General features: G+C 44.6%; 1 protein-coding gene across 38 annotated transcripts in view; it reads left to right on the top strand.

The window, feature by feature from the left end:
* The window catches only part of lrrfip1a (leucine rich repeat (in FLII) interacting protein 1a), a 57,513-nt gene that overhangs the window by 27,226 nt on the left and 2,896 nt on the right, over positions 1 to 27,391 (top strand). For 4 of the 38 annotated variants that reach the window (XM_064310376.1, XM_064310377.1, XM_064310379.1 and 1 more), the window contains 22 exons: positions 1,403 to 1,420; positions 1,753 to 1,800; positions 4,275 to 4,319; positions 5,078 to 5,128; positions 6,244 to 6,288; positions 7,572 to 7,628; positions 8,322 to 8,363; positions 8,697 to 8,756; positions 9,497 to 9,580; positions 10,167 to 10,211; positions 11,230 to 11,295; positions 12,484 to 12,561; positions 14,009 to 14,107; positions 14,821 to 14,856; positions 15,776 to 15,901; positions 16,054 to 16,125; positions 17,194 to 17,364; positions 17,760 to 17,852; positions 18,399 to 18,491; positions 18,963 to 19,055; positions 19,411 to 19,555; positions 20,437 to 25,448. In XM_064310376.1, coding sequence (XP_064166446.1) covers positions 1,403 to 1,420; positions 1,753 to 1,800; positions 4,275 to 4,319; positions 5,078 to 5,128; positions 6,244 to 6,288; positions 7,572 to 7,628; positions 8,322 to 8,363; positions 8,697 to 8,756; positions 9,497 to 9,580; positions 10,167 to 10,211; positions 11,230 to 11,295; positions 12,484 to 12,561; positions 14,009 to 14,107; positions 14,821 to 14,856; positions 15,776 to 15,901; positions 16,054 to 16,125; positions 17,194 to 17,364; positions 17,760 to 17,852; positions 18,399 to 18,491; positions 18,963 to 19,055; positions 19,411 to 19,555; positions 20,437 to 23,609 — 4,740 coding nt within the window. In that variant the 3' untranslated portion in view covers positions 23,610 to 25,448. Of the gene's footprint in view, positions 1 to 1,402; positions 1,421 to 1,752; positions 1,801 to 4,274; positions 4,320 to 5,077; positions 5,129 to 6,243; positions 6,289 to 7,571; positions 7,629 to 8,321; positions 8,364 to 8,696; positions 8,757 to 9,496; positions 9,581 to 10,166; positions 10,212 to 11,229; positions 11,296 to 12,483; positions 12,562 to 14,008; positions 14,108 to 14,820; positions 14,857 to 15,775; positions 15,902 to 16,053; positions 16,126 to 17,193; positions 17,365 to 17,759; positions 17,853 to 18,398; positions 18,492 to 18,962; positions 19,056 to 19,410; positions 19,556 to 20,436; positions 25,449 to 27,232; positions 27,283 to 27,391 lie in introns of those variants that run through there. The other 34 variants (XM_064310382.1, XM_064310390.1, XM_064310399.1 and 31 more) reach the window with 26 other exon arrangements.

Below are 27,391 nucleotides of genomic sequence, written 5' to 3'. Positions count from 1 at the left end.
GCACATGTAAGTGGTTATGTGATATTCTGGTCTCTTTTAATAACCCTGGAATAAACCAGAAAGCGATTTTTCTTCCTGTAAAACGTGACTTTCCTGATGTTTTACTTCAGCTGTGCATGGCTAGCAGTTAAAGACAACCATGTCTGATGCAACCATAGGACGAAAATACAGTACAGCATGTTTAAGCAGCTGTCTAGACTAACATCGATCGGCACTGATATCTGTGCCAGTAATCGCATTTTTCAGTTGGCTCCCGTCTTGTTATTTTCATTATTATACCTATTGTATTTCTGACAGTAATTCCATCTGGAGTGTTGAGTTCATGTTGACTTTGTTTACCTTTGTCGTCTGAGCTATCAGTAAATTCAGTGATCATTCTTTATGAATGAACGGAACCCCATGATTTTCACTCTTAAATTTCAGCAGTTCAGATTTGTCTCATTTAATTTTTAGTTTTTTCCCCTTCATGCAAGTATCCATGTGTAGAATATGTCACCAGGGTTACAGAAGCAGCAGTTCTGAAGTGGTCCCCTGATCCCATCTGATCTGGGACCAGTGAACACCTCTCATGACACTCACACGTCTTACTTAACTTAGAATATAACAGAGTTCGCTGAATACCTCCTAAAGGCCCTTTTATGTTTAATAGTTAATATCCAAAAAATGCAATTGTGAATTAGCCTACAGTAAATGCCGAAGACAGGTACTTTTTGAGGCAGAGAGAAACCTAAATATGTATTCATAATTTGGCAAATGTAGTGTTCCAGAAAGGCATTAAAATCATGAGTGTGAAGGTCACCTATTCATTTGGCATTTTAGACGCTAACAAGTCGATGAGGCCATTTCATAATTTTGTCATTGTAAGGCACAATAGTGAAGTCATTCATTAGACTAGATCTTCATTCATAAGATACGTAGAGTGGCTTGTAATGCCTCAATGTTAGGTGCCATAACAGAAACCACATTAAGTACCATGATTTAGAAAGAACATAAAAAACTTGTAAAATGAGGTTGAATGCAAATACTGGGGAAATTGGAGAAGAAGCCTTTAACAGAGAAGTGAACTGGCACAGGTGACATGAAAACCGGCACAACCAGGTGACACGGCGACAGGGGCCGCGTGATTGGCTGCCGGACAGCAAACGGAATCAAAGGAGCAATGGAAAGAATTCCGGTTGCCCTGGCAACCTGGTCACATGTTCCGCTGAAACTTCAGGACTCCTTGCTCTGTGGGTTTATATCACATTCCACTCTCCTGCATTTCACTGTGCAAGATCTGTTTTCTGTTCCCTGCTCTAATCAGAACTCTCCCTGTTTCTCTCTCTTTCGCTGCTACCTTCACTCTCTCCATATCTCCTTCCGCTGCCCATCCCTGTCTCCTGATCCCTGCTGTGATGTGTAGATCTATCAGGTCCAGAAGGTAGGCCTCTCTCTCTCCTCTCTGGCTTTCTCACACTGCTTATTGTTGAGCACAATTTTGGGATGTCCACCCTCACCGGTGACTCTGGTATCCAAACCTCAGTCAGGTATAAGCTATGAAACCTGTGCCACTGGTCACCTAAACCTCTTAACAGAACCAGGGCCAGGCCTTGCCAGAGCTCAACATTTTTCCCACAGGCCCAAGAACACACCTCTGAAAAAAAAGTTAGCATTTGAGAGAAAGGCCGAGACAAACTCCTCGCCTCGCTCACTACTGTTTCCTCAAATCTTTCTACTTTCTTCCCTCTCTTCTTCTTCCGTCACCACCACCAGAAATACTACGGCCTGGACAACAAATGGGGTGACATTGAGCAGTGGATGGTACGGCCGGGGCGGCAGCCGCATGCTTTTGTGTGTGGAAAAGCATGAGTCATTTTGATAAGGGTGAAAGCTGTTTTATGGTGCTGTGCTGATAGCATGCTCTGCACACTTTCCAGTTTTACCTAACATGACTTTTAGTGTGAAATATATCACTCACCAGAAATGTATTTTAATACTTTTTAAAATTCTCAATCTGCACTGACCAGAAGGGTCACAATGGACAATATAAGAAAATATTTAAAACAGTGGACAATAAAAAAAACATTGCACAGGGTTGCCGGTATACCTCATATTCACCCTGTATCAAACGAAATTAACACACTGGGACTCATGGAGAATTTATTTTATTTTTATTTTTTTTGTGGCATGTGGCCTTGTGCATGTCATGTGCCCAATGATATTCAGCTCTTTATTCTTTATTTGTTTTTTATTTATTTATTACACTTTGGTGTTGAATGCTATAGTTGGACCTGCATGGGAGTGTTTGTGAGTTTGTGCTTTTTATGTGTAAAAGCATGCCATAATGAACTGTTACCATCCTGACAGATGACTGGCATTCCAGGGAATATTGTGGATCCACAAGGGTTCATCTGACACGTGCCCTTTACCAGGAACACCAGGAGGAGCACGTAGCCGCCGATTCTGCAGGCATATCAGATTCTCAGCTCCGTATTCTTAAAATCCCCATGCAGTCACCTTTTCCTTGCATTTACCGTGTTCATTAAGCCACACAATTAGCATGTATGCCACTTTTTAAAATTTGGAACCTGGAAAATAATAAACTGGGCACATGTGCCCACAGTTCAAGTTTTAGGGTAAAATTTTGTTCTTAATGTATATATCATAACTATTTAAATTATTAAAATTAAAACCAAGAAATTCTATTTCGACAAAAATTCTTCTGATAATTAAGGGGCGTGACCAAGTATATCAGTGGCACTGGATGTTCTGTACTGTAGCATAGCACTAGAGCCTCCTGTTACCGGCCCCAGAGGACAGGAAACGCATGAGTTGAGTATCTAGTGAGTCTGTACAGTCTGTGCTGCAGCCTGGCTCTTGCCTCAGTTCGGTCCTCTACTGGTGGCCATTTTTAAACATCCCGAGTGCTGCTGTCGCTCAGCACCTGTAATGAGGCTGGGGGTCCCAGGACAGAACAGGCAGCAGATTCTTTTTGGGAGAGTCAGGCAGCTGCTCTGCTGTTCCCTTGCTGATGTAATCTTAGGATTTTCACCTCGCAGAGGGACACAAGGGGTAATTGGGGTCACCACATTTGAAATAGAAAAAAAAAATCCTCCCCCCAACTAGTCTCCAAATTTAAATATATTTATTTCCCAGACGTGAAAACATTTGACATTGTAGTTAAAGTACCATATTTACCCTGTGATTTTGTGAGTTGAACTTTCATCTTTGGTTGAGTGGAGGCGGAGTTGGATACGTTGTCATCTTGTGATCTCCACGCCAGACGGGTAACTTCACAGAGATTTTCCCATGTGGAATTTCACTTTTTGGCTGGACCGCAACAGCGAGGCCAGCCCTATAAACGTGAATGTCTGTGACTGAGTGAGTGATGAAGTTACACCGCGCATGTCTGTGACTGAGTGACTGACTGATGAAGTTACACCATTGGTCGGCCTGTTCGGTCCAGCCATATACTAGGTTTTGACCTGTTCTTGTTTATTTGTATGTGTATTCACTTAATAGCATAATGGAATTGCCACACATCATATCAGTAAGTGAAAACGGGTAGATGTGAATAATCAAGCTACAGTCTCAGACTGAAGAAAGTACTGGCAGTAATCCAGAACTTTCTGTAAGTGGGTCAGCGCTTATGGAAATGGCAGTGAGGCTGGAAGGTCATCAAAATCCAGAGCAGGTATGATGTACAGACAGGGCTCTTATTGGGCGTGTGATTCGCGGTCTGAAGCTCTGGAGACTGCAGAGGAACGCTCTGTAATGTTCACCTGTGTTCCCAAGTTCACAAACATGTTTTGACAGTTACCTGTTTTACCGCTTTCCCACTTGTGCAAATAACAACATGAAAGTGAAATTGTGCAAGCATAGCATAGTGTGCTTTTAGATTAAACTGGAGAGACAAACATTAGGAACATAGTATTCCTCTTTGACTGACTCACCCTTATTCACTAACTGAATAACTCTACTCTTTTCCTAACTGACAGTTTTTGCCAGTGACTGACTGTCACTCTTTTTCACTGACAGAATCAGCCTTGTTTTCTGACTGACTGAAAGAGACTCACTCTCTTATTAACTGAATGACTGAATCACATTCTTACTGATGAACTGAGGTGAATGGTTCCAGCAGGAACATGTTTGTTTTTGTTTTTTTACAGGACAGGACCTCTACAAATATTTCACTGGCTTGCTTCTGCACCTGGCAGTGGAAATAGTGTTTCCTGTTTCTTTACCTTTGACCTCTGATTTCCTGCTCTTTCTCCTTTCTCCCCTCTGCCTTTCAGGAAGACAGTGAGAGGTACTCCCGCCACTCACGGAGAAACACCTCGGTCGGTATCCTCTTCCTCTACTTCTCTTGTCTGCTCTCCCCCAGTCTTTCCCTCTCCCTCTGTCTTTCTCTCCCCCTTTTCCTTGTAACTATCCCTCTGCTCACTGTGCCTGCTTCTTCTCTGTAATCATCAAGAATAATACATCCTGTACTGCAGGCTAGAAGGACTGTTACACATGTATCTACTGTACATCCCCCTGGCTCACACTCACAGCAGGGTTCATTGTTCCTAAGCCATTGACTATTTGCCAGTTTACTATTCAGTCACACTGTTCTCCAGAATGATAGCAGTCCTAATGATTTCAGACAGGCGGCTTCTTGACCCCAAAGTGTGTGGAGCTGTTATAGTGACTCACAGATTTTAGCCAGTCACTGCTTTTCTCTTTCCCAGACAGTTCTTCATTTTTCGTTCCTGAACTTGCATATTTTAATATGCGGAGGTCAAATTTTTTCCCAGGGGTGCTCTGCCAATATCCCGCCCATTTAGATTTTTCTCATCAATTGTTTCTTGAATGCTGTGGTTTGTCTTGTCAGACAACCTTTCATGCTGTTGATTTTGCAACTGGAGGTGCCTGCCAGCAATGTTGGATCTGTGTGTGCCATTGATATACAATGTACTGTAGCACATACAGTATGTACTATATTATTGTGATTGCTTTTCTGTTGTCGGGGAAAGTGGCATGGGGTTTTGATTTGCTTGTGCTGTGTATCTGATCTCTCACTCTCTCCCACTCTCCCTCCCTCCTTTTGTTTTCTCAGGTCTCAGATGATGAAGAGCGGATGTCAGTGGGGAGCCGAGGCAGCTTAAGGGTCAGTATCTCAGTCTTCCTTCCTTCCCACTCGCTGTTCAAAAGAAACGGTGCCCCCTACAGACCAGGATGTCTGCGTCTCAGTTCGTCACTCACACGCCAACTTAATCAACTGGTCAATTAATCACATTTAGTTAAGTAGAGGTCTTTCAGCACAGGGATTTTCATACAGTGTTCCACATAATGTTACCCTGAAGCAATGCGGTTATGGCAGGTGTAATGTGAGTTATATAGAGAGAGGCGAGATGAAGTATCCTTCTGCATGACAGCAGGGAGCACTGTTACACAAAATGATAGATGAGATCCCAAAATGTTGAGATCCTGCTAGGAATTGTTCCAATTACAACATGTAGCTGTCACCTGATTGGTCACTGCTGTGCTGACATCTTTTTGGCAAAGCAAGGTCTCACTGTGTTGTGGTTGTGATGTCACAGTAGAGGGGTAATATATACAGAATGTGATGAAAACTGAATTAATGTGGTGTTGCTTCTCAAGAGGTTCTCAAGAGGTCCACTTGGCCACGTGTGTGGTGATGAATTCAGATGAGGTGCTCTGTGGAGCATTCCTCTTTGATCCAGACCACCCAGCTGATACTGATGAAGCTTAACCTTTTTTCCCGTGGCCTATTCTTGTCTTATTTCCACCTCCCTTTTATGTAGGACCACCACGCTAAACCTTTTTAATGGCATCATCTTACAAAGAAAGCAGTCTATAGACTAGTCTGAGTGACAGCTTTATGGCTTCTCTTTCCATTTATAAATAAGAGGTATGCTTTTTCATTGGGCTGTGTGTTTCTTTTGTTTCCCAGAGAAACAGATTCATAATTCAAAACAGATGGTCCACTCCTGCATTCCTTCCATCCACAATTAGTGTATATTCTATCGTGGCGAAAGATGTTCTGCTCTTTACCAAACTCAGCACCAGCTGTCAGTGTTAAGAACATGGAGCTGACCGTCTGGCTAGACTGAAGAATCTGTGGTGGTGCTTAAGGTGTTGGTAGCTTCTTAAGTGATGATGGTTGAGAGTTGGGTGTGCTGGTGCTCTCATGGGGGTGGGTGGAGCAGGGCAGGGCAGGGCAGGTCTTCCCTGACTTCCCCTGGACGTTTCTCTGCACAGTCGGATCTGGACCCGGCAGGAGCCTACGGAGGGGCGAGCGTTGGGGTAAGAAGGGCTGAAGAGGCAGTGGGGTGGAATAGGAGAGCCAGTTTGACCCCCAGACTGACGTTTACCAGTTTAACCCCCCGGTGGCCTTGTATGATCATATGGGTTAAAAGAGAGTGTGTCCTAACACTGCTTCAGTCACGTTCTCCATTACAGAGGCTGTACGTATGGTTTCTACTGAAAGCACTTTAAAATAGCGCATTACTGTAATATAATAATGTAATAATCCTCACTTTTATGCGCGTGTGCGTTTATATTAAATATAGCCACAGCCACATGATCATACATGACCAGTCTCAGTTTGCTTCCTTTTCTGTATTGTGTGCTACTAACCTCAGAGGAGCTGGAACACGAGACTGCGAGCGTGTCTGCTGGACTGTAGGATGTAGCACAGCGTTAGCGCTTGAGTGGCCCGTCATAACACCAGCAGCAGTAATGAGAAATGACTGCGCAGCATGGGAGCAGTGCCATATTGGCCACGGTTTGCCTTGCTGTCCACGGTTAATCCGGTACGCTTGATGCGTTCTCTGTTGCATTAAAGAGTGCACTTAGTGGTTCTGAGTTACAGCTGGGCGCTACCTGGCAGAGCCATTGCTACAAATCGACGCTAAGGGCTTGTTGCAGTGCAACACACACACACACAGTCAGAATGTGCTGGCCTCAACAGACTCTTGAGCTCTCTGTTCCAGTGCAAACAGAAGCCCAGCTTCAATTTTCTCTGACTGGCTACAGCTCCAAAGCGCAAAGGTTTATTTTGTGAGCGAGAGGGTTTTTTTTAAATCATGGAAAAACACGGTGGCTGTGTCAGAATGTGCTGAGGAAGCAGGGTTTCTCTCTCCTCCGGGCTGAAAATAGCCCTGCGCCTTAGACGGCGCCCTCTAGTGTCAGGATTGGGAAACGCTGCGCCGGATCTTGCATGTCTGAGGTTGCGCTGTCTGCTATTTTCACGCGTGGAGTGTGTGCTTGCAAGTGTGTGTGTGTGCTGCCTTGTGTGAGTGCAGACATAGAAGTTTAAATGGTGCTCATGACGTTCAGAAGTTTGATGCTCTCTTGTGGTGAGAGCTGATTGGTGAAACAGGGTGGCTTGGGGTCAACAGCCCAGAATGACATCTGATAACCTGAATGGCCTTCTGAAAGTAGACGGCGAGCCTGTAGCTGGTGGCTTGTGAACGCTTGTCTGAACTGTTGCACGAGGGCAAAGGGCCCTGCCAATATAGAGGATCTATCATGTCTCTTTCTTCCCACGTCTCACTGCCCCTGTCCCCCCCCCCCTACTCTCACAGGGATCCACTCATTCGCTCAAGAAGTCAAAGAAAAAGAAAAAGAAGCACTCCCGGGCCGTACGTAGCCACACGCTAACGAGCCGTCGCCTCCCGGTGACGCGCTTCGGTCGCGCCCTAACGAGTGACACTAACAGCGAGTTCCGTTTGCTCTCCATTCGCCGTCCGTCCCTAAATGCACGTCTGCTCGTTTTTGAGTGCACACCGTAGGTCAGCCCAGAGTCTCCATTACTGTCACATTCACTTCTCCCGTAGGGCAGCTTAACCTTCGACCTTTCAGTAATGATATCGAGGTTGTATTTTCACAGGAAATGGAAAAAGCATTGCGCAACAAAAAAACCAATGGCAGCAACTAGGTCTAACGAGCCTTTAAGTTGTTACTATTGTTTGGTAATGGCAAAAAATTATCATTCTTTCTGTTTCCTTTTTCTCCACTTACGACACTGCATTCGTGCATTTTTCTTTTATTTACTGCAAATGAATATACTGGAGAGTTTTGTTTCTTAGAACTCAGGCAAATGCGCAATGCGTGAGATTGAATTCTGCACTTGGACAGTTGGATGTTTTTAGCATGCGTTGCGCATTCTGTGCTTTACAAACTGGGAGTGCAGTCAGAAGCTTGCATGGAAGGCCAAGACAGTGGATTTATTTATTTGTTTGTTTATGTTTTTTGTAATTTAATTTTTTGTAACGATTGACATTCCAGATTGTGTATGTCCATTTAGAGGCTTTGTGTTTCTTTCCTTCTGACAGAGCAATGGCTATGAGGATGATTACAGCATAATATCCAGTCGGGTCAGTGGCGCCACCTGTTGTGTGTCTCATGTCAATGCGAGGCAGAACAGAACACACTAACATGGCCCCCATTACTGTGGGGAAAATGAGTAGGCTGCATGACGTGTTATTTTTATTTATACATTTTTTTGAGCAGAGTGATTAGTGTGGCAAGGATTTTAATCTTGCAAGGATTTTAATCTTGCCACTACTCGTAGTGGGCCTACAACATGCGGGTTCCATAGGGTTCAGGTGTGTTTGGCGTGCTGTGTGGTTGCACGGTTGACAGGGGGCGCTGTGGTCACAAAGCCATGGCTTTACCGGAGCCCCTCTCTCTCCCCTCCCTACGCCCAGAGCTCGAGGCTGAGCGACGAGAGCAAAGCGTCCAGGCCGCCACGACTCGACCTGCAACTGGTGGGTGTGGCCTCCCCCCCCGCCCCCCCCCCCGTCCGCCTGTCCGAGCGGTGGGGCACAAACGGCACGCGCGCGACATGTGCACGACCGACGCTCCACACGCACGCCCCCGTTTGTTCTCACGTTGATGATGAAGTCCGTGTCTCGCCGTGTTCCCACCCACAATCCCTTGCAGTTTGGGTTGTCACGCTCCACTGTCACACTCCACAGGGATCCTGTTTGACTGCTTTATCATGAATCGCTCTCGAGGGTACCTCACGTGTGAGGGAGTAAGTCACTCTGCTGGTCCTCAGGGTGCACTCAGCTCTCTGTGGGACAGCACCCTCCAGCCCACTAACCACTCATAGGGAAGCATGAACTTGTTATTCCACACTGAGTAGTATGTACTCGGTTGCTACTTGCGTTGCATGTCTACAGTATTGTAGATCTCACTCTGCACTGACCTCAGTGCTGTACAGCAGCGCAGGAGGTGTATGCTGGTTGGACTGATGTCACTCTCTGATATTGCTTTCTGAGTACTTGTCCTTTCAGGTTTTCCCTCTCGCATTCACTCTCTCTTCATCAGTCCTGTGCTTCTCTCCTCTGCGCCTCTTGTGGCTCTCCCAAAGTTTGCTGCCTCTTTACTGACAATGTTGTTTGCTTCTCTTTCCCATGCAACCTTTCCCTCTCTCTCTGACTCTCTCTCTCTCTGTCTCTCTCTCTCTCTCTTTCTCTCTCTGTGTGGGTGTGGTCCTCTACAGGGAAACTACAGCTCCTCCGACCTGTACAGTACCAACAGCCTTCCCTCCTCCAGACTGCCAAGCTCCACCCAGAACGGCTCCAGGGTCTGTCCCCTCCTACTTTTCCTCCCCCTCTCTCTTACGAACCCCCTGCTCTTTTCCCCTCTTTCTGCTCTCTCCCTTTCCCCCTCTCTTCTCCCTTTTTCCTGTGTCATCTCCCTGGTCTTCGTTCTTCCCTCTTTGTGTTTCTCCCTTTTCCTCCCTCGCTTCTCCCCAGCCCCCTCCTCCCATCTTCCACCTCCTCAGATCACCTCCTTCACTCCTCTTACTCCTTGGCTTTTTTGATTCCTCCTTCTTTCCCTCACTCTGACCCCCTGCTCTGGGACACTGGCCATTCTTTTCCACCCTTCTGGTTTCCCTACCTCACGTCTGCTTTACCTGCTATAGTGCTTTAGCTTCCTGTTTTATCCTTTTCTGGTTCACTAACAGCTGTAGCCACACAGTGGGCAGTCTAAGAATCGGCGTGGTCCACATTGGTAATACTGCATATTTATCTGTAGAGATCGTCAGCCTATTTAGCACAAATCTGTTTACATGTGGTTTAGGGCAGGGGTTGTGATTTGCTTTTGGTGTATTTTTGGGTACTCATGTATGCGTGTGTGTGTGCGTGGGTTCCCCCCTCTCTCTCTAGCCGTCCCTGCTGTGCAGCGACGCCCCCCACTCTCGAAGCCTCAGGGTTTGTGTTTCTCATCTCTGACCTCTGACCTTTTACATCACCACCATCAACTCCTCCCCCATTCACGTTCACCCGTCCCGGCCCCAGAACTCTCCGTACAGGCAGGGAGGGGCCAGAGTTGGGTAGAGGGCCGACTCTCTGCAGCCTAAAGCAGCGATGCGAGGGGTCCATGGCTCACCTGTGCGGCTGCCATGCAACCCCTGAGCTACGTGCCAGAGCTGGAAACTGAAATCTTGCACCTCCCGCCACCAGTTTCATCCTTCTTTCCCCTCTGCCCTCTCCTCCTCCCTGACCTATAGAGAGTGAAAGCAGTGCATTTTACTTGTCGTGGGAGGTGCAGGATTTCAGTTGCTTGGCTGCTCCAAGTCAGTGATTGACAGCAAGTGGCTCCACACTGCAATTACTTGATGCTAATCCCAAATATCACTTTATGAACCTATCAAATTAGTCAGCCCGCTGGGCTCCACCAGCATCGTTCAGGAGAGGTTCTGAGTCAGTGGTGGTCTGTAGCAAGTTTGGTGTAGAACTCACTCACCATCTCACCCAACTCTCCCCCTGCTGCACGTCCATTCCCCATGTTCCCCAAGCAGAGACCTTGCCTGCTGCCTGAACACGTGTGTGTGTGTGTGTGTGTATGTGTATACATGTCTGTGTGTGTGCATGTGTGTGTGTGTATGTGTACACGTGTGTGTGTGCGTGTGCGTGTGTTTATGTGTGCATGCGTGTGTGTGTGTGTGTGTATGTGTGTCCATGCGTGTGTGTGTGTGCATGAATGTGTGTCTGTGTATGTGTGTGTGTATCTGTGTATGTGTACACGTGTGTGTGTGTGTGTGTATGTGTGTGTATGCGTGTGTGTGTGTGTGTACGTGTGTGCATGTGTGTGTGTGTGTGTGTGTATGTGTGTGTGTGTATGCTGACAGTGTGTGTGTGTGTGTATGTGTGTGTATGCTGACAGTGTGTGTGTGTGTGTGTGTGTGTGTATGCTGACAGTGTGTGTGTGGCTCTCTTCCGTCTGCAGGGATCTGTGTATGAGGACAGCTTGTACAGCAGCGCACGGCGATTTAGTGGCTCCAGTTCTCGTGCTGTAAGACCCCCCCATACTGACGCTTTGTGAGATTACCCAGAGTGCCATTCTCCTGCATGGTTGTTCTGTGGGATCTGTCCCCTGTGGGTCTGATGGCTTGTGAAGTTGTTGTTTTTTTCTCTCCACCACTGAGCTGTGCTTCCCAAAAAGTACAGGAATTTACGAACGTCAACCATTTAGATTGCGTCCTTGAGACCCGGTTTGTTGACAGTGCCAAAAAATCTTCCTCCATGTTTTATTCTACATTCCTACAGCATGCTTTTCACAACTGAGGGAATGCACTGTAATTACTGTTGAATGTGTCTGTTGGTAATGATTAATAAAACTTTATGCAAATGACTTTAAAATATACAATATACATTAAATCTTCTTTGAGTGTCAGTCTTTTTAATATGATGTATTATATACTTTATATACCTTAATTATTTCACAGGAAGGCAGCATAAGTTGGTATATTAATACTCATATTATTGTTGTTTTTCATTTGACTGACACCTGTGTCCAGGTGTGCTTATAGAGCATTATAAGACAGAGTATAGATTACCAATGGTAGAAAAGTGAGATTAGTGAAATATAACTTTAAATGTGAAACTCTCTGGAAGTGAACAGAGCCATTTTATATCTGTCTATGATTAAGTGGCCATAGAAATGGGAGTTTGCTGAACCGTCTGACCGACTGATTGGCTGGCTGGCTGGCTGCCTAGCTGGCTGACTGGCAGGCTGGCTAGCAGCCATCTTACTGGCTGGCTGGCTGGATTGCTAGCTAGCTGGCAGACTGTCTGACTGACTACTTGAGCAACTCTCCCAACGTCATAAAAAATACCTTTGTGTTGCCATGAGGTGGTTAAAACTACCTAAAGTAATACAGAGGGTCCCCCAGAATTTGTGGCAGCTCCTAAACAGGGCCAGTTCTCCCTGGTCTTGTTTTACGGTCCCAAAGTTAAAATAGTTATTTTGTATGACTGCCTTGTTTCTTTCCCTTCTTAAGCTCCAAATGTATAACTAGTGTGTGTGTTGAGATGTGTGTTCAGTAAGTGATATACTGTGGCATGACTTCTGCCTGCTAACTAACCAGTTTCTGATTTCCCGTCTGTGCTGATAAGGTGCTTTCTTCCTTCTCTTTCTCCCTGTTTTGTCCTCCTCTGCATCTGTCGCTGTGCGCTACGCACGTTTGCGCTTGTCCTCCAGCCATCGGAGTACAGTGGCTTTCTGGGGTCCAACTCTCGCGCTTCTTCCAGGGCCAGCTCTGCCCGCGCCAGCCCAGTGGTGAGCCCTCTTTCCTCAGTCACTCAGTCCAACCCGCAGCCCAGGCTGAAGGCCGGCCTGTCCGCTTGTCTACATTCTTTCTAGGATGAAACTCCAGATATTTTGATAATGAATGGAAAGGACTGATACATTTTTCCATATATCACCATTCATGCTGTCCGAAGCCGTTTGTCTGCATGCCTTTCATGCTTATCTCGTATTTTATCTTTATACTCTAACTCATATATTCCTTATTCTAGAATATGCATGCAGTCATGACAATTGACCATTTTCATCATCTTTGCTGCAGAGTCATTTATCATTCAGTCAGGAGAATGTTGAAGCCTTCTAATGATTCAGCAATTATAAATGTGTATAAGCATGATATAAGCAATTGTAGGCAGAAACTTCATGAACCCCAGAATGGGTGGAGCCACCATGTGCTTTTAGTGATTCTATCTAGGGGTGCACAGTATGGAAATCCTGGGGCAGATGTCAATAACAGATATTTGACTGGCCATATCGGCCAATGCCGATGCAGATAGGCTACTTCCTCGTTTTACATTATAGCACAAATGCAAACTGAAACCAGGTTACTATATTCATGGAAGACATATATGAGGACAGACATCAGCTTCAGAAGGTAAAAAAACAAAAACCTGCACCCACACCGGCTTTTCAGATAAAAGTGAATACTCCTGGTTAGAGCGAGCGTCTGAATATCTGGATATCCTTGGTTGCGAGTTTGACCGGTAAAAAAAAAGATACATTAAACATAATTTAATGGCAAGCTCGCTCCAAAAGCAGGGGTGTCGTGCTAGCTTTCAGAGCAGTAGGCCCCGGAGGGAGCAGGGAGCAGAATATCTGGTTGTGTCACTGTGAACTGTCGTTCTGCAGTGTGCTTTTTACATGCACACGTGGAAGAGACGCCTATTTGTTTATGCAAGTTCTGTGCGTGTGGAAACAGAAACCCATGCAGCTGGGTGAAAACTCGGGCGCCAGTATTAAACGGTAGCTTCAGAGCAGGCATGGGGAACACTCCCATTCAATGTGACTGCAGCTGGGGACGCGGGGTCTAGGTGGCAGCCAATCGCTGGCTGCTCGGACCTTGATTTTTACAGTATTTTCAGTTTGAGATGCAATAATTGAGCCGGCTCCTCAGGATTTTGTCTCTCCTGTGAAGATGCACCTTTCTGCATAAAGAAACCTTCATAAAGTGGAACCTGGAAATGGAGGTCAGCTATAGTGTATCTTATGACAGGAAGTTCCACGCTTGTGCTTTACATATCATATTGAGATTGGAGTCTGACCACAGAAGTGTAGTGTGTAACTGGGTTCACCTCTAGATGGGAATTTAGCTTTGGCCGCTGTGGTCTGTGAGTTTTTGCGCATACATGTGCTTACCTGGCCCAGTTCAGACAGGAAGCTGAAGCTTGTTGCGTTATCTTGCACCCCCTGGTGGTATCAGGAGGACTCCGGCTCAGTGGCCAGCATCCTGCGCAGTGCTGCCAGCGGGAGCAGTGTCATTAGAAGCTTAGATGACATCAGCATCCCTGAGCTGCCGGACGTGAGTGGGCGGGGCCTTAAGCGTGGCAGGCCTGCATGCGTGTGCAGTGGTGTGCTGTGAAATGCCATGCTGTAGATTGGGTGGCGGAAGATAAACTTGCAGTGATCTAGATTCCATTCCCTAACCCAGCACACCTGTGTCTTAATTTGCAGGTTTGTGACTAACTGTTTCACCAGGTTCTGTTCATTGTGTGCATCGTATTAATGGCAACTTCTGGGGTTTTGTTTTAGGGTACTGCCACACCAGATTCTTAATCTGTACATAAAAACAAAAAAACGTACCACAAAAGCCCAAAAACAGTCTTGAGATGGTTCTAATCAATCAGTAGTGTGAGCTGAATTAATGGTCTGTTTTAAAACTCTTTCAAAACATGATTGCATTTTGTGTTTGCTGTGAAGCTGATCAAAATCTAAAACTGCTATTTCTGTACATTTTCTGTTGCCATAGATATGCCAGTCTGTTTTTAAAAAGGGCTACTCAGTGGCCGTAGGTGACAGGACGGTATAAAGCTATACAAAGGCACTTGTCTTGACTCATGCTTTCTGTGACTTGTACTTGCCGTGGCAGTGACATTGACATGCATTTCACCTGGCCATCTCTCGTATCAGCGGTCCGCCAAGAGGCTGGCAGCCACAAAAGCAGGGTCCTCGTGCCACCCGTTGTGATTTCGGCATCCTCACCACTTACAAAATTCCCCTTTCCCCCTTCTGCAGGTGGAAGAGAGGTCGGACAGAGACTTTCTGGAAAAGGTGAGTATCTCCTTCCATTTACGGGCCTCCCCATTGGGGAGTGAGTTAGTGAATGAGATAGGGAATCTAATGTTTCAAGATCTAATTTGGAAGAGCCGGACAACCCCCCCCCCCCACCCACCCATCTGACAGGGGGTATCCTGTATAATTTCTGTTTATTATTGTACTGTATTTGCTTGCTTCCAGCTGTTTGTATTGATGAAAGGCCATCTGTGTGTGTCGCTACTAGGAATACTCTGGAAGATGGGCCTCCAGTGCTCTCAGATATATAACTACTAGCAGCTGTGTCAAGTTTCTCTCTCTCTCTCTCTCTCAGTCATGTACGTTCACTCTGGTGTTATAGAGAATGAGGGAGAGTGTGTGGTGTGTGTAGACATTGTGTGCATGTGTGCTCATGCATTCTGCGTGTATGTACTGGACATGTATGTGAGGATTTTTCTGTGCAGCTGAAACAGACATAGCCCACAGACCTCTTTAAGAATCATAAGACCTTCCAGTTCTCTAGCCGTTCTTCTTAATCCCTCCTGACTCTTAAGATGTTTATACTCAGAGAGCTTGAGGGGTTAGTCTAATCCATGCGGTCCTGCTGTAAATATTAACTTGTTTATCAAGCAGGAACAGAAGTTATAAACATATCTCCTGCACTTACAGCGACAGGAAGTCAAAGCCATGATCCTACAAACACAGCCACAAAATATGATCTTCTGGGGGTCTTGTGGTAAAGATGTAATTATGTCTAACTCTTTCAGCCAGTTTTAAAGCTGTAGCCACGCGTCTCACAGTAGATATGGTGTGATCTGCTCTACTCTCCTATATCTGAGGGTCCAGCTGCAGGCCTAATCGAGTGCAAGGCCTTCCTACCGTAGAGCACACGCCGATGTTGTCCTGCCTCAAATGCAGTAAACGTGTCTCTCCACAGGGGTCCCGGACCGCTTCCACCCTATCGGCCGCTACCCTCGCCTCGCTGGGCGGGACTTCCTCCCGGAGAGGAAGTGGCGACACCGCCCTCTCGGTCGACACGGAGGCCTCCATTCGGGAGATTAAGGTAAGACAACGAGAGGGGAAGCTCAGGTTTTCTTTCCTCTCCGGTTCGCACCTTACTCCCGCGCAGCACAAATGCGTCAGGCGCTCTCACAGCGAGCGCGTCCGCGCCCGGCGTATGTTCCCTTCTGAACTTCCTCACGCTCTTCGTCCCAGGAAATTCATGAGCTGAAGGATCAGATTCAAGATGTGGAAGCCAAGCACATGCAGAGCCTGAAAGAAGTCAAGGTACCCGGGGCCTGTAGAGTGCAGACTAACCCATTAACCCCCTGGAGCTTCTCAGCTCTGGTCTGCATGGGTTGGGGTTGAGTTTGGCTCTTCACCCGTGTCATTGAGTGGCTCCAAGATTTTTGTTTGTGAAGGCTCAAAGCATGCTGGCGTGCCATTACCTTTCAGTGAGGTTTTTCAGAGTTTAAGGGATTTCGACCTTACAGGTTTTCCCAGATGATTAATTTCTTTTTGCTCCTGCATTGATTGTTACCACTGAGATACTTTATGTTGTTAGTAACCCAAAGAGAGGTGCATGTACAATAATAAATGATATTATTAAATAATCTAATTTTCAGATCAAAAAACGGAATTGAATTGAACTGAACTTAATCTGTGTCTATGAAACCACCCCTATTAGTTCAATTCTAATAAATTAACGAGAATGTTGGTTACTTCATGGAAAACTCAGGTACCGCTGTGCATTGTTATGCATGCACTTTCTGTACATTGAGTGGGCTGCCTGGCCAAGATGCCTTCTAATAATAGAATCTTCCCAATTCTAGGAATCGATTTGGAATCAAGCACATTATGTGATCACTCGATCTGGGAAATTATTGAAAATCACCATCCCTAATATTGAGCATATTCATATGGATATACGGAGTGTTGGGTGTGAGATAGAGGATCGTTTTGGAAAATGTCTTTGACTTTGTCCAGAAATTCTGTCAAACATACCAGGGATGTTCTTCTTTTTATTTTCCTAAAATATTTCCATATCCAGAGTGTTGGGTGTGAGATAGAGGATCGTTTTGGAAAATGGCTTTGACTTTGTCCAGAAATTCTGTCGAACATACCAGAGATGTTCTTCTTTTTTTTTTCCTAAAATATTTCCATATCCAGTAATTTATTGTCCTTTGGAAAGTGTTCATAGCTTGTCTGCATGAGCTCCGTGTGTGCTTACGTATGTTCATTTTTTCCATAGACAGTTCTGACCATGCGTTTGTATATGTATGTATTTGTGCGTGTGCGTGTGTGTCTGTATGTGTGTGTGCGCGTGTCTGTGCATGTGCGTGCATGTTTTTGCAGGACTCTCTGGTGGAGGTGGAGGAGAAATACCGTAAGGCCATGGTGTCCAACGCCCAGCTGGACAATGAGAAGTCCAATCTGATGTACCAGGTGGACACTCTGAAGGACTCTCTAATGGAGCTGGAGGAGCAGCTGTGTGAGGCACGCCGAGAGTTTGAGGCGAAGGCCAAGGTGAGCCACGATTGGGCAGGGAAACACCCCACTTAGACACATGGACCAATAGGAGAGCGACAATTTGGACAAACCCTGCCCACAATTAAAAAACATATACCGATAGCATTGTTAGCATTATGACTCAATAGAGGTGGAGAGGTTTCACCACTAGTGTCGTTTCCACAGTTTCTCTGCATGCAATGTCACAGCACATATTTTTGAGTGAGTTTCATTCTGAACGATGACAATTCGCCTTAGGTTGATGCCACAAATGATTTGTCATACTGTTAATACATAAATGTGTGCAATTCTTAATATTCATTGGATGAAAAACAATAAAAATACAGTTGAGCACAGCCCCCTCCTCCCCCCCCAGTGCAAGCACTCATCTCCCACCATCCTTTTCCTTGCAGGATTTTGAGCGTGAGAAGTATGCCCACAGCGTGCTGCAGTTCCAGTTCAACGAGATGAAGGAGACCCTAAAACAGAGCGAGGAGCTGCTGACCGTGAGTACCCAAGCGCTTCTGATCAGAACCGAAGCTTCTGTGTGTCACTGTCACTGGAGCCTCTGTTAGCATGGACCACCATGCCCTCCGATCATCTGTTTCACTAGGCTAGGCTTCTCATCCTTGCCCAGGGGAGGAGAGTTCCAGTCAGCAGGTTGCCTCCCCCCCCCCCATCATTTAGTAGTGACTTGTCCTGTTGATTGGGTACCGAGTCCCCCTGCACCAGTTCTGCAGTCTCAGTAACTGTGCAGCTCAGCTGGTGAGTTGCAGACAGACAACAACAGTGGCTGCCTTCATGCACCTCAATGGAGGCATACCTGCTATGTTTCTGTCTTCCCAAATGGCTGGAGAGCTTGGCACCATTCAAAAATCTAACTTTCTGAAATGGACCTTTCTCTGGTGGAACGACCCCTGTCTTTTGTCTGCCGGCCCCTTTTGCTTCTGATGTTTTTCTGTGCATGCTGATTTTCCTCATTCTCCTCTCTTCTCCTTCCTTTCCTTGTCTCTGCTCTCGTTCACCCTTCCACTCCATCCTCCGATGGCCAGGAAATCCGTCAGCTCCGTATGAAACAGGACGGCTTTGTCAGGGAGATCTCTGACCTGCAGGAAACCGTGGAGTGGAAGGATAAAAAGATTGGGGTATGCTGGGTGGACCCTCAAAACCATCAGACATAGTCTAAGGGAAAATGTCTGCTAAATTAGCCCTGCATTAGCTAAATTAGGACTACATTATATGTGATGTAGACTCTATGTATTGTGCATTATTATGTGCAAGTCATATTGGATAAAGGTATCTCCTGAAAATATGACTTATTGAAGATAATGGTACATCATTTTATTCAGCATGAAACTGAAAGATTATAGTTCAATTTAGACTTTTAATTGCGTGTTAATGATGGTGCACATACAGTGAAAATGATCCAGAGGGATTGTGAAAATGAAGTTTCAGAGGGATTGTGTATTTAATGACATTAGAGCTGCTTAAGAAGCAGTCAGGCCTTGCTTTCCACAGTTCTTCAGTGTCACATGCACTACTCTTTGCTTCACAAATCTCTTATTTCCCTCTTTGCTTGCACTTGCTCCTCCTCGCCCTCTGGGGGCATTGCTCAGGCCTTAGAAAGGCAGAAGGAGTATTCTGATGCAATCCGGAATGAGCGGGATGAGCTCAGGGATGAGGTGGTCCAACTGAAAGATGTTCTAAAGGTATTTTGGTGTGCATATTGGATTTCCCCCATAAACAATGGAGCCAATCCTTTTTATCTTTAAATTCAGATGAGATTACCTGTACACCTGAAAATTAGAAAATTAGTAGTGTATATTGTCAATTTCCTGACACAACTCCAGATCTCATGTAAGATGTGAAAAGTGGCTAACTCGATTACAGCATCATTTGCAATCTTTGAATATTCTTGTGTGATGATTTCATAGTGCATGTGGCTAGGTGTTATCCAATCTACGATCGATGCCAATTTGGAATCAGATCGAACTTTGGAAAAAGTTTTGTGGGGTTTTGTGGAGTCTGATATTCAATTATAGTCCTTGTTTTACCCCTGTACAGAAACACGGGATAGTACTGGGGGCTGACCTGACAACCAATGGGGAAGCAGGAGAAGGTGTACTCGATGGGCTGGCCAATGCAGACTCTGCTACAAGATTGGCTCAGGACTCCCAGACACCCCATGCGGGCGGTGACGGCATGCTAGGTAAGACGCTGTCAACGTAGCTGCACATTGCTGTGCACTTGCAATTGCAGTTAACATTGCTTGTCTATCATTTACCACTAACCAAATGGCCTTCTTGCTGCTTACTACTTGTTTGTAAATCCCCTAATACACTTGCATTCCTGTGTGTTTCCTACACCTGACTCCAGTTCTGTTCTAAAACTGTAGAAAGATTCATGTGCAATCATACTACAATCACATTTCCTGGTGTTGAGTAACCATGGAAATACACTATATTTTTCGCCCTCTATATTTACATTTTAATGTTTTCTTTATGCTGCAGTGGACATACTAATAATTGGTGTAATTTTGTGGGTTTCATTCTGGGTTAACGTATTTCTGGAGAAAATATTACTTTGTAACTTCACTCAACTAATCACAAATCTCCTCTATGAAAGAGCTTTTGTAGATTTCTTTCCAAATGGGTTTATAATTAGTATATTGACAAATTTGCCCTTGTAAATGTTTGTTATGGCATTACACCAGATTAATAAATGATGCTGGTCCAAAAATAATACAATCAAATGAGAATCTGAGGTTGATGTTGGATAAACCAACACAGGCTTAAACAGCCAGGCTCAGAGGCCTGGCAGACGTTTATAAGGGTAAGAGGTAATTCTCCCCTGTGCTCCAAGTGCAACTTTCTGGTTAGTATCTGGTGCCTCCACCTGTTGATTCGTCTGGGATCAAGAACTTCTGCTTTGGCGCTCTCTCCCACCGCCACCTCCTCCTCCTCCTTCTTGCTAATTCTCCTGTGGCGATTATTTTCCTCCTGCGCTAATTTGACGCCGCTAAAATTAGCAGGCTATGGTTGCCGTCTCTTCACTGTTTGGCTCTACAATTGTCTCCTGATGGTCTTCCAGGCAAAGTCAAGGAGGCACAGCTGGGAGGTAGAGATGTGGAGGAGGTGGACAGTGGAGCGGTCTTGGATAAAGCTTCAGTTCACCTAAAGAAAAGGCAGCAAGGGCAGACAGAATCTCTAGAAGAGCATGATAAAACAATGATTCCAGGCCATCCAAGTGAAGATCATGTGTCTTCACAAAACTCCAGCCGTTATTGTGAAATAACTGAAAGACAGTACCCGGAAAAGGTCCGGTCTGACTCGACCACGAGCACTGATGAGGTCGCACCTGTTGATACTGGGCACAGTAATGGCGTAGAGTCATATGCCTGCCCCCATAGCATCACAGAGTCTGACAACAGACCTGTCTGTCACCCTGAGGTACAGGTGGTTATAACAGGCCCAGAGGAAGAGATGACGGGTGAAGTAGAAAGTGTAGGAAACAGCGCAGATAAGGGAGAGAACAAGGTCATTCATGAGAGGTCAGAAGATGTAGGTGAAAGATGTAACAGTGCTGGGTTAGGAGAGGTGGAAAGTGCTGCTGAGAATAATCTAGAAGCCAGATCAGTTAGTGAAGCCCTTGTACAGGAAAAATCAAAGGACGAAGTAGCGTATGAAAATCTAAATGCAGTACAAGATGCAGCACAGGGGGATTTCAAAGAGGGCTTTGAAAATACAGAATCATGTGTGGATGGATCCATCCAAATTGAAGACATGTTGGAAAACGCTGCAGAGAGCAGTGCACTGGAGTGCCACAAGAATGACAGCAAAGACACAGCCGAATGGCTAGAAACCAACCATCTCAGCCCAGAACAGGGAAGTGAGATAGAGGAGTTTAGAGACAGAGATGGGGCAGAAAAAGTTTTGAAATCAGCTAAAATGGGTGAGTTTGGGGACATGAAGAGTGGTGAGGATGACGAGAAGTGTTCAAGTTTGGCCGCAAAGGATCCTGGCTCAACAGAGGTCCCCAATATGGAACAAGGACCAGGGACTTTTGCCATGGATTCAAAGCAACTCAATGGCGCTGATCAGGACAAAGCTCAGTCAGGTGACTCTTTGACCACAGGCTTGCCTCATCCTCCGACAGCTCAACAGAGCCAACAGAAAGCAGAAGAACCCCCTGCACAGACGGCCACGAATACACCGCAACAAGATCGAAGTGGCGCCTCAGGAAAAAAGAAAAAAAAGAGGAAGAAGAAAGGCAAGAAAGGTGGAGTGCATGAGAGCAGCTCCAAAGAATGTGAAAAACCAGATGACGATGATGGGGACATGCCGGAGAGCAGCGTAAGTACAGTGGAAGAGTTAGTAGAGCAAGCTGAGATATCCAGCAGGGAGCACCTCACATCAGAAAAAGGGGAGAAATCTGAGACCAGCACTCTACCGGAAGGCTTGGAGGATGATACCATGACTAATAGAGAGAACAAACCCTCACTCTTTGAAGGAGAACGGGCTAATAATGAGGCAGTCGAAATCTTGGCAAAAACAGAGAAAGTCAAGCCTCTGGAGGGCTGTCCCATGTCCGCAGCTGGTGCTGATAATGCCGACGGGTTTGAGAAGGTGGAGGACACTCAGCTGTCAGGGCCTGCTTCTCAGGTGGAAACTCAGACAAGAAATGACACAGAAGAGGTGAAGGAAGAACAAAGCCCTGAAACTCAAGAGGCAGAGGCCGGCAAGACTGGTGACCCAGTGGCTGCAAATGAACCAAACCCAAAGCTTGAGAACACAGATGACCTCAAGGGTGAAAGTGCGCTTGACCAGGAGGTTGAAAATGCAGGTAAATCTGAATCTGACCTGACTACATATATTGCAGATTGTGTTAACTTAGGCTCTGCCCAAGAGCAAAGCTTGGAGGAAATGGAGACAGGCACAGACAGGAACAAGGTGCAACCTCAGGGGAGCCAGGGCACCCAGGAATATGTGCCCTCAAGTCTATCCATAGAAACTGAAGACCTGGCTGCTGCACCACCTGAGACAGGGACAACTGAAGACATTGACAGCTGTGAGGAGGCCGAATCACTGTTGCAGGATGAACCGACTGACCCACTCAACATTCTTGAAGAAAAGCAGCCATCTGTGGACAACTCTGTGGAGCTAGAGAGGGAAGAGCCAGAGAACATAGCGATACCAGAAGAGGACCCCAGTGTAAAAGCACCATCACAGGAAAGTGTGGAGAATCAAGGCACCCAGGAATGTGTACTCTTAAGTCCATCCTCAGAAACGGAAGAACTGGCTGCCGCACCATCTGAGACAGGAGCAACTGAAGACCTTGACAGCTGTAAGGAGGCTGAATCACTGATGCAGGATGAGCTGACTGATTCACCTGACTTTCCTGGAGAAAAGCAGCCATCCATAGACAACTCTGTGGAGCAAGAGACGGAAGAGTCAGAGAATATGGCAATACCAGAAGAGGATGCCAGTGTAAACGTACCACCAGAGGGCAGTATGGGACACGGAGAAGAATCTACAGAAGGGGGGCAGGGGATCACAGAAGATGGGAATTGCCCTGGGAAAGAACACTGTGATGATGCTGAAGGACTGGGCACTTCCAGCACTGAAACAAATAGCCAGGACTCAGGAAGAGAGAGTGGGGAATCTGCTGACCAGCAGCAGGTAGACAGCATGATAGATGAGGGCCTATCCAAAGAAGAGGAAGACACATTGGTGGTAGAAGAAAAGCTGGATGAGGTTGAGCCTCTGCCCCAGGAGGAGGTGGACAACCACAAGGAGGAGGATGAAAATGAGGAAGGAGAATCATTTGAATTTGAGGATGATCTTGAAGTGTCAGCAAATTTGGTCTCAGGAGGAGGGACCCATGAGGATGAAGGAGCAGGATCAACACCCACAGAAGGTGGGGGAGAACAGGAGGATGGCAGCAAGGCCGAACCCCAAGCGGGGACCGACCAAAACGAGACCCAAGATAATGTGGAGGCCCACTTGACCAAATCTGAAGAGCCAAGATACGAGCCGGACACAGCGCAGGTTGATAAAGTGCAAAATGAGACTCAACCAGGAGAGGACGTATTTGAGGAAGGGACATGTACGACTGCAGCAGAGAGAAATGTCACGCAGAGAACGGCCAGCCAGGAAACGGAGGAAAGTGTATCACAGACCAACGAACAAAATGGCAGGAGAGATTCATCCAAGAGCAATAAGAAAGGCAAGGGTAAAGGCAAAGAAGACTGTCGCATGTCTTAGTCCTACAAGCCTGATCCTTCTTAGATCACTGATACTCTAGGATGTCACATGTCAAGTCTAATTCATAGTCGTCTTAAAGCATACATAAAACATTCTTGGCTCTGAACCTATCAAAGAAAGTTTTCTATGGAAAGATGGGCTTTATGGTGGGTGGCATAAAACATGTTTTCATGTTTTTAACTTCATGTTTTTACATAGTATGCACTGCAGTTAAGAAGGAGTGATTTATAATATGGCAATTTCATGCTTATTTTAGTATATGTGTTTTAATAGGGGCTTATAATGTTACACTGAATGTAGTGTGTCCTTGTTGGACACACTTACAATAGCAGCATATCCACCACAACGTGTTTACAATTATCAGAACTGTTTCAATGAATTGCAATTATCCATTATTACTATTAGTTGCTTTAGGTTATCCTTAAACCCTTGTATTGTCAGGTGTTTTACAGAAAATGTTGTTTTGATTGTACCCCTTTACTTCTTGCAGGAAGTATTGCATTCAGTTCCTGTTTGATATTTAGTAACACTTTAACAAAAAGGATAGCTGCACTAAGAAGTGCAATTCTGAGCCTGACGTTATTCACTTTGATTTCCCTCTTTAATTTTTTTTCCAAGAAATTGTACATTTGTGCCAGGAATATTCATGACATTGATGAGGCAATATGCTGTGCAGAAAATCCTCTTAAATGTATCTGATTATTTCTCATGAATATTTACATGAAGATGTAAAATTGGTTAAATTTAAAATACTTTAATTTAATCACACAGTAATTGTATTTTGGCTTATAGTTTACAGTAAGGATAGTATACAACAGAAGGTGTATTTATTTTTTTATATTGGTTATCTAGGTTAGGTTATTCTTGTCAATTGTATGGTTATTTCCAGTTGTTGATAAATGATGATATATGCAGTTTGCAAATGTTTAAATCTGTAAATCAATTATCAGCAAATAACATTTTAGTCACTTGGTTTTGTTTCAGTCGTCATTAAGTTTGAGATATTCTTTCTGCTGTGAATTACGGCTGCAGTGCTTATTTCACCAACTGAAATGAACTAATTCTAAAAGTATAATCATTTAAATAGGCAATTAACAGATAACTCACCTCAAAAATAGCCTACAAAGTTCTAAGTTAAAGAGATCTCTAGACTATGAGCAGTATTTTGAAACGCTCTTAGTATTCAGTGACTGCAAGAAAGAACACTACTGAGTATTGGAGAATAGCTTATTCAGTTAACTATACTCCTGCTTAATAGAGTGTGAAGAACAGTGTCATTCCATGTCATGTACCAAAGCCTCTTTAGAAAAGAATTGCTTTATGGTAAAAGGACAAAAGTAAAACGTAATACACTTTAAAACTTTCAAAAATACATATTTCTGATTTCTGGACTGATTTCAGAATATGGGGCATCCCCATGTAGAACCATCCTAATGTTCTGTGAGTGGTCACTATCAGAGAGAATCTTTAAAGCAGTATGTCATGTTTTTGTTTAGCTTCATAGTGAGCATGCAACACCATATACAATTGGATTCTTAATGCTCTTGAACATATGAACCATAAAAAAGCTGTTCTGTGGTTAGTTTGGATTTTTTGTTCTCTGGTAAAGTTACTAAATTATAAACCGGGACTCACTTCTCTTTGACTGAAGCAGTATTAAATTTTGTTTTTTCAAGCTTACATCTGGGCATTGATGCAGATAGGTTGCCAAGAAGGGTCACTGGTCACATAAAGTGCTTTCTTATACTTTGACAAAGCTGTACCTGCCTGAAATGCATTCTTTTTCCTGTGCAAGAATTATATATTTATGATGAAATAAAGCATAAAGGGTTTTTTGTCTTTGATGGCCCTTGATGTGTTTTTGTATAAAATGTGCTGTACAGACATGCCAAGGGGTGTCACATTTTGCGAGTGATAGGTGTAAAGAACAAAGTTCTATGATTAATAAAATTTGAAGACTGAGACTGAGTCCTGGTCTTGGTGGAGATTATGAAGCTCCATTGCAGCCTTTTTCCTTATATGGCATTTGAGTAAGACATTGAACACATGTCAGGGGTTTTTAGCTATCAAAATATTACTGACCGTGAACTTAAAAGGCTTATAGAATAAAATGGACGTCATGAACTGTTGCAGGCATTTCTTTCCTGCAACAGAGCTTCAGACCAAATTTGAGATTGGCTGAGATGTTGCCTGGCTCTCTTAGATGCTCAGTTTCACCACCTGCTGGACATTTAGTGTATTGCCTCACCCAATTCAGCCAATACACTTGTGTCCTCGCATGCCCATTCTTTTTCTTCATAAGCCTTGGAAGACTGAAGCAGTGACTAAATATTACTCATTTTAATACTACTTGCACATTGACTTGAGTAGAGGTGAGATGAAACAATGCATGGGTAAGATGTCTGCAATATGCCAAGCTTAACACATTCCCCTATGTAAACTGGTTGTATGTATGTTGCAGTTCTGATATCAAATACAGTATATGCCTGCTGTGAACATGTGATGTATGCTGATTAAGAAAATGCACACTTGCATAACTTATGATATTCTGTAGTGCAATTTATGATACAGTACCATCTTAAAGTAATATGATGACTATGAGCACATAAAATGAACACTGATGCAATACATGATGTTTTGTTGATTGTAATTTAATATTTTTAATGCATGTCAAATTGAAAGCTTGCATCACCATATGAAATGACTGCTACAGCATTTATGTATGCTCAAATTAAAATGATTTAAATTTTGATATAAAAAAGATATTACTCCTTTGGAATTTTGTAGCAGTTACAGCATTTAAAATTTAATAATTTACAGCTTATAATGAACAGCTACTGATTACACTTTACCTAGCTTTTTGCTCAGATAAATTAAGGTATGTGCTAATGTTTATTTTTTGTATCAAAAAATGTATCAGTCTAATCTTACAGCCATGGAGAAATAAGTATTAAGAGAGAATTCCATTCTTTGTGTGTGTGTGTGTGTGTGTGTGTGTGTGTGTGTGTGTGTGTGTGTGTGAGAGAGAGAGAGAGGGTAAGCGAGTAAGCGAGTGTGATGTCAGCAGCACAACAATTGGGTTTTTGTAGTTGTGTCTTCACTCCACAGTCTGCATGCTAACCTACAGTAGAGGATATCAGCTCATTTGCATGCCTCATGTGACATAAACCCCTCCTACCCTGACCCAGCCCCTTACCCACCATTCTGGCTCCTCTCCCTGGTATGTTAACATTTGACTTTTTTACATTTATGCTTTGATCATAATGGACTGTTTTTTTCTCAGCAAAGAATGATGAGTGGTTTGTATTTCAATGTTTTGATGAAGACAAAGCTCTGGAAAAGAGTTTTCATTCTATCTTGGACCTTAAATTTGTAAATGAAATAATTCAATGGCCAAAGTTTCTATTGTCTGTTTGCTACAGTAAGTAATATTACCTTAAATGTAATATTACAAACAAAACAGCATAACCCTTTGCTGCACCAAAAAGTTGTACCATTGACAAAATCTTACCCTACCAAGCCTTTGTACTAATCTTTCTGTAAGACCAGAGTCTTATATTATAAGTTCTGATTCATGCCTTATATCCCAAACCGCCATTTCATCTTCAATGTTTCTCTTGCAGAGATTCGCCTGAGAAAGCTGGTGGATGAGAGGGAGACTTTGATGGAACAGGTAAGCCTGGCTGTCGCAGCTGTGCTTCACACATTTCTGTGATTTATCTTGCTTTAAGCTCAAAATCCTGAGCACCTGGAGGACCTATAGCAGAGTGTACAGCTGTGTT

This window comes from Anguilla rostrata, chromosome 15 (genome assembly GCF_018555375.3).
Source record: "Anguilla rostrata isolate EN2019 chromosome 15, ASM1855537v3, whole genome shotgun sequence".
NCBI lineage: Eukaryota > Metazoa > Chordata > Actinopteri > Anguilliformes > Anguillidae > Anguilla > Anguilla rostrata.
The sequence above is the reverse complement of the archived record's forward strand: the minus strand, read 5'-3'. Positions and strand labels throughout refer to the sequence as shown.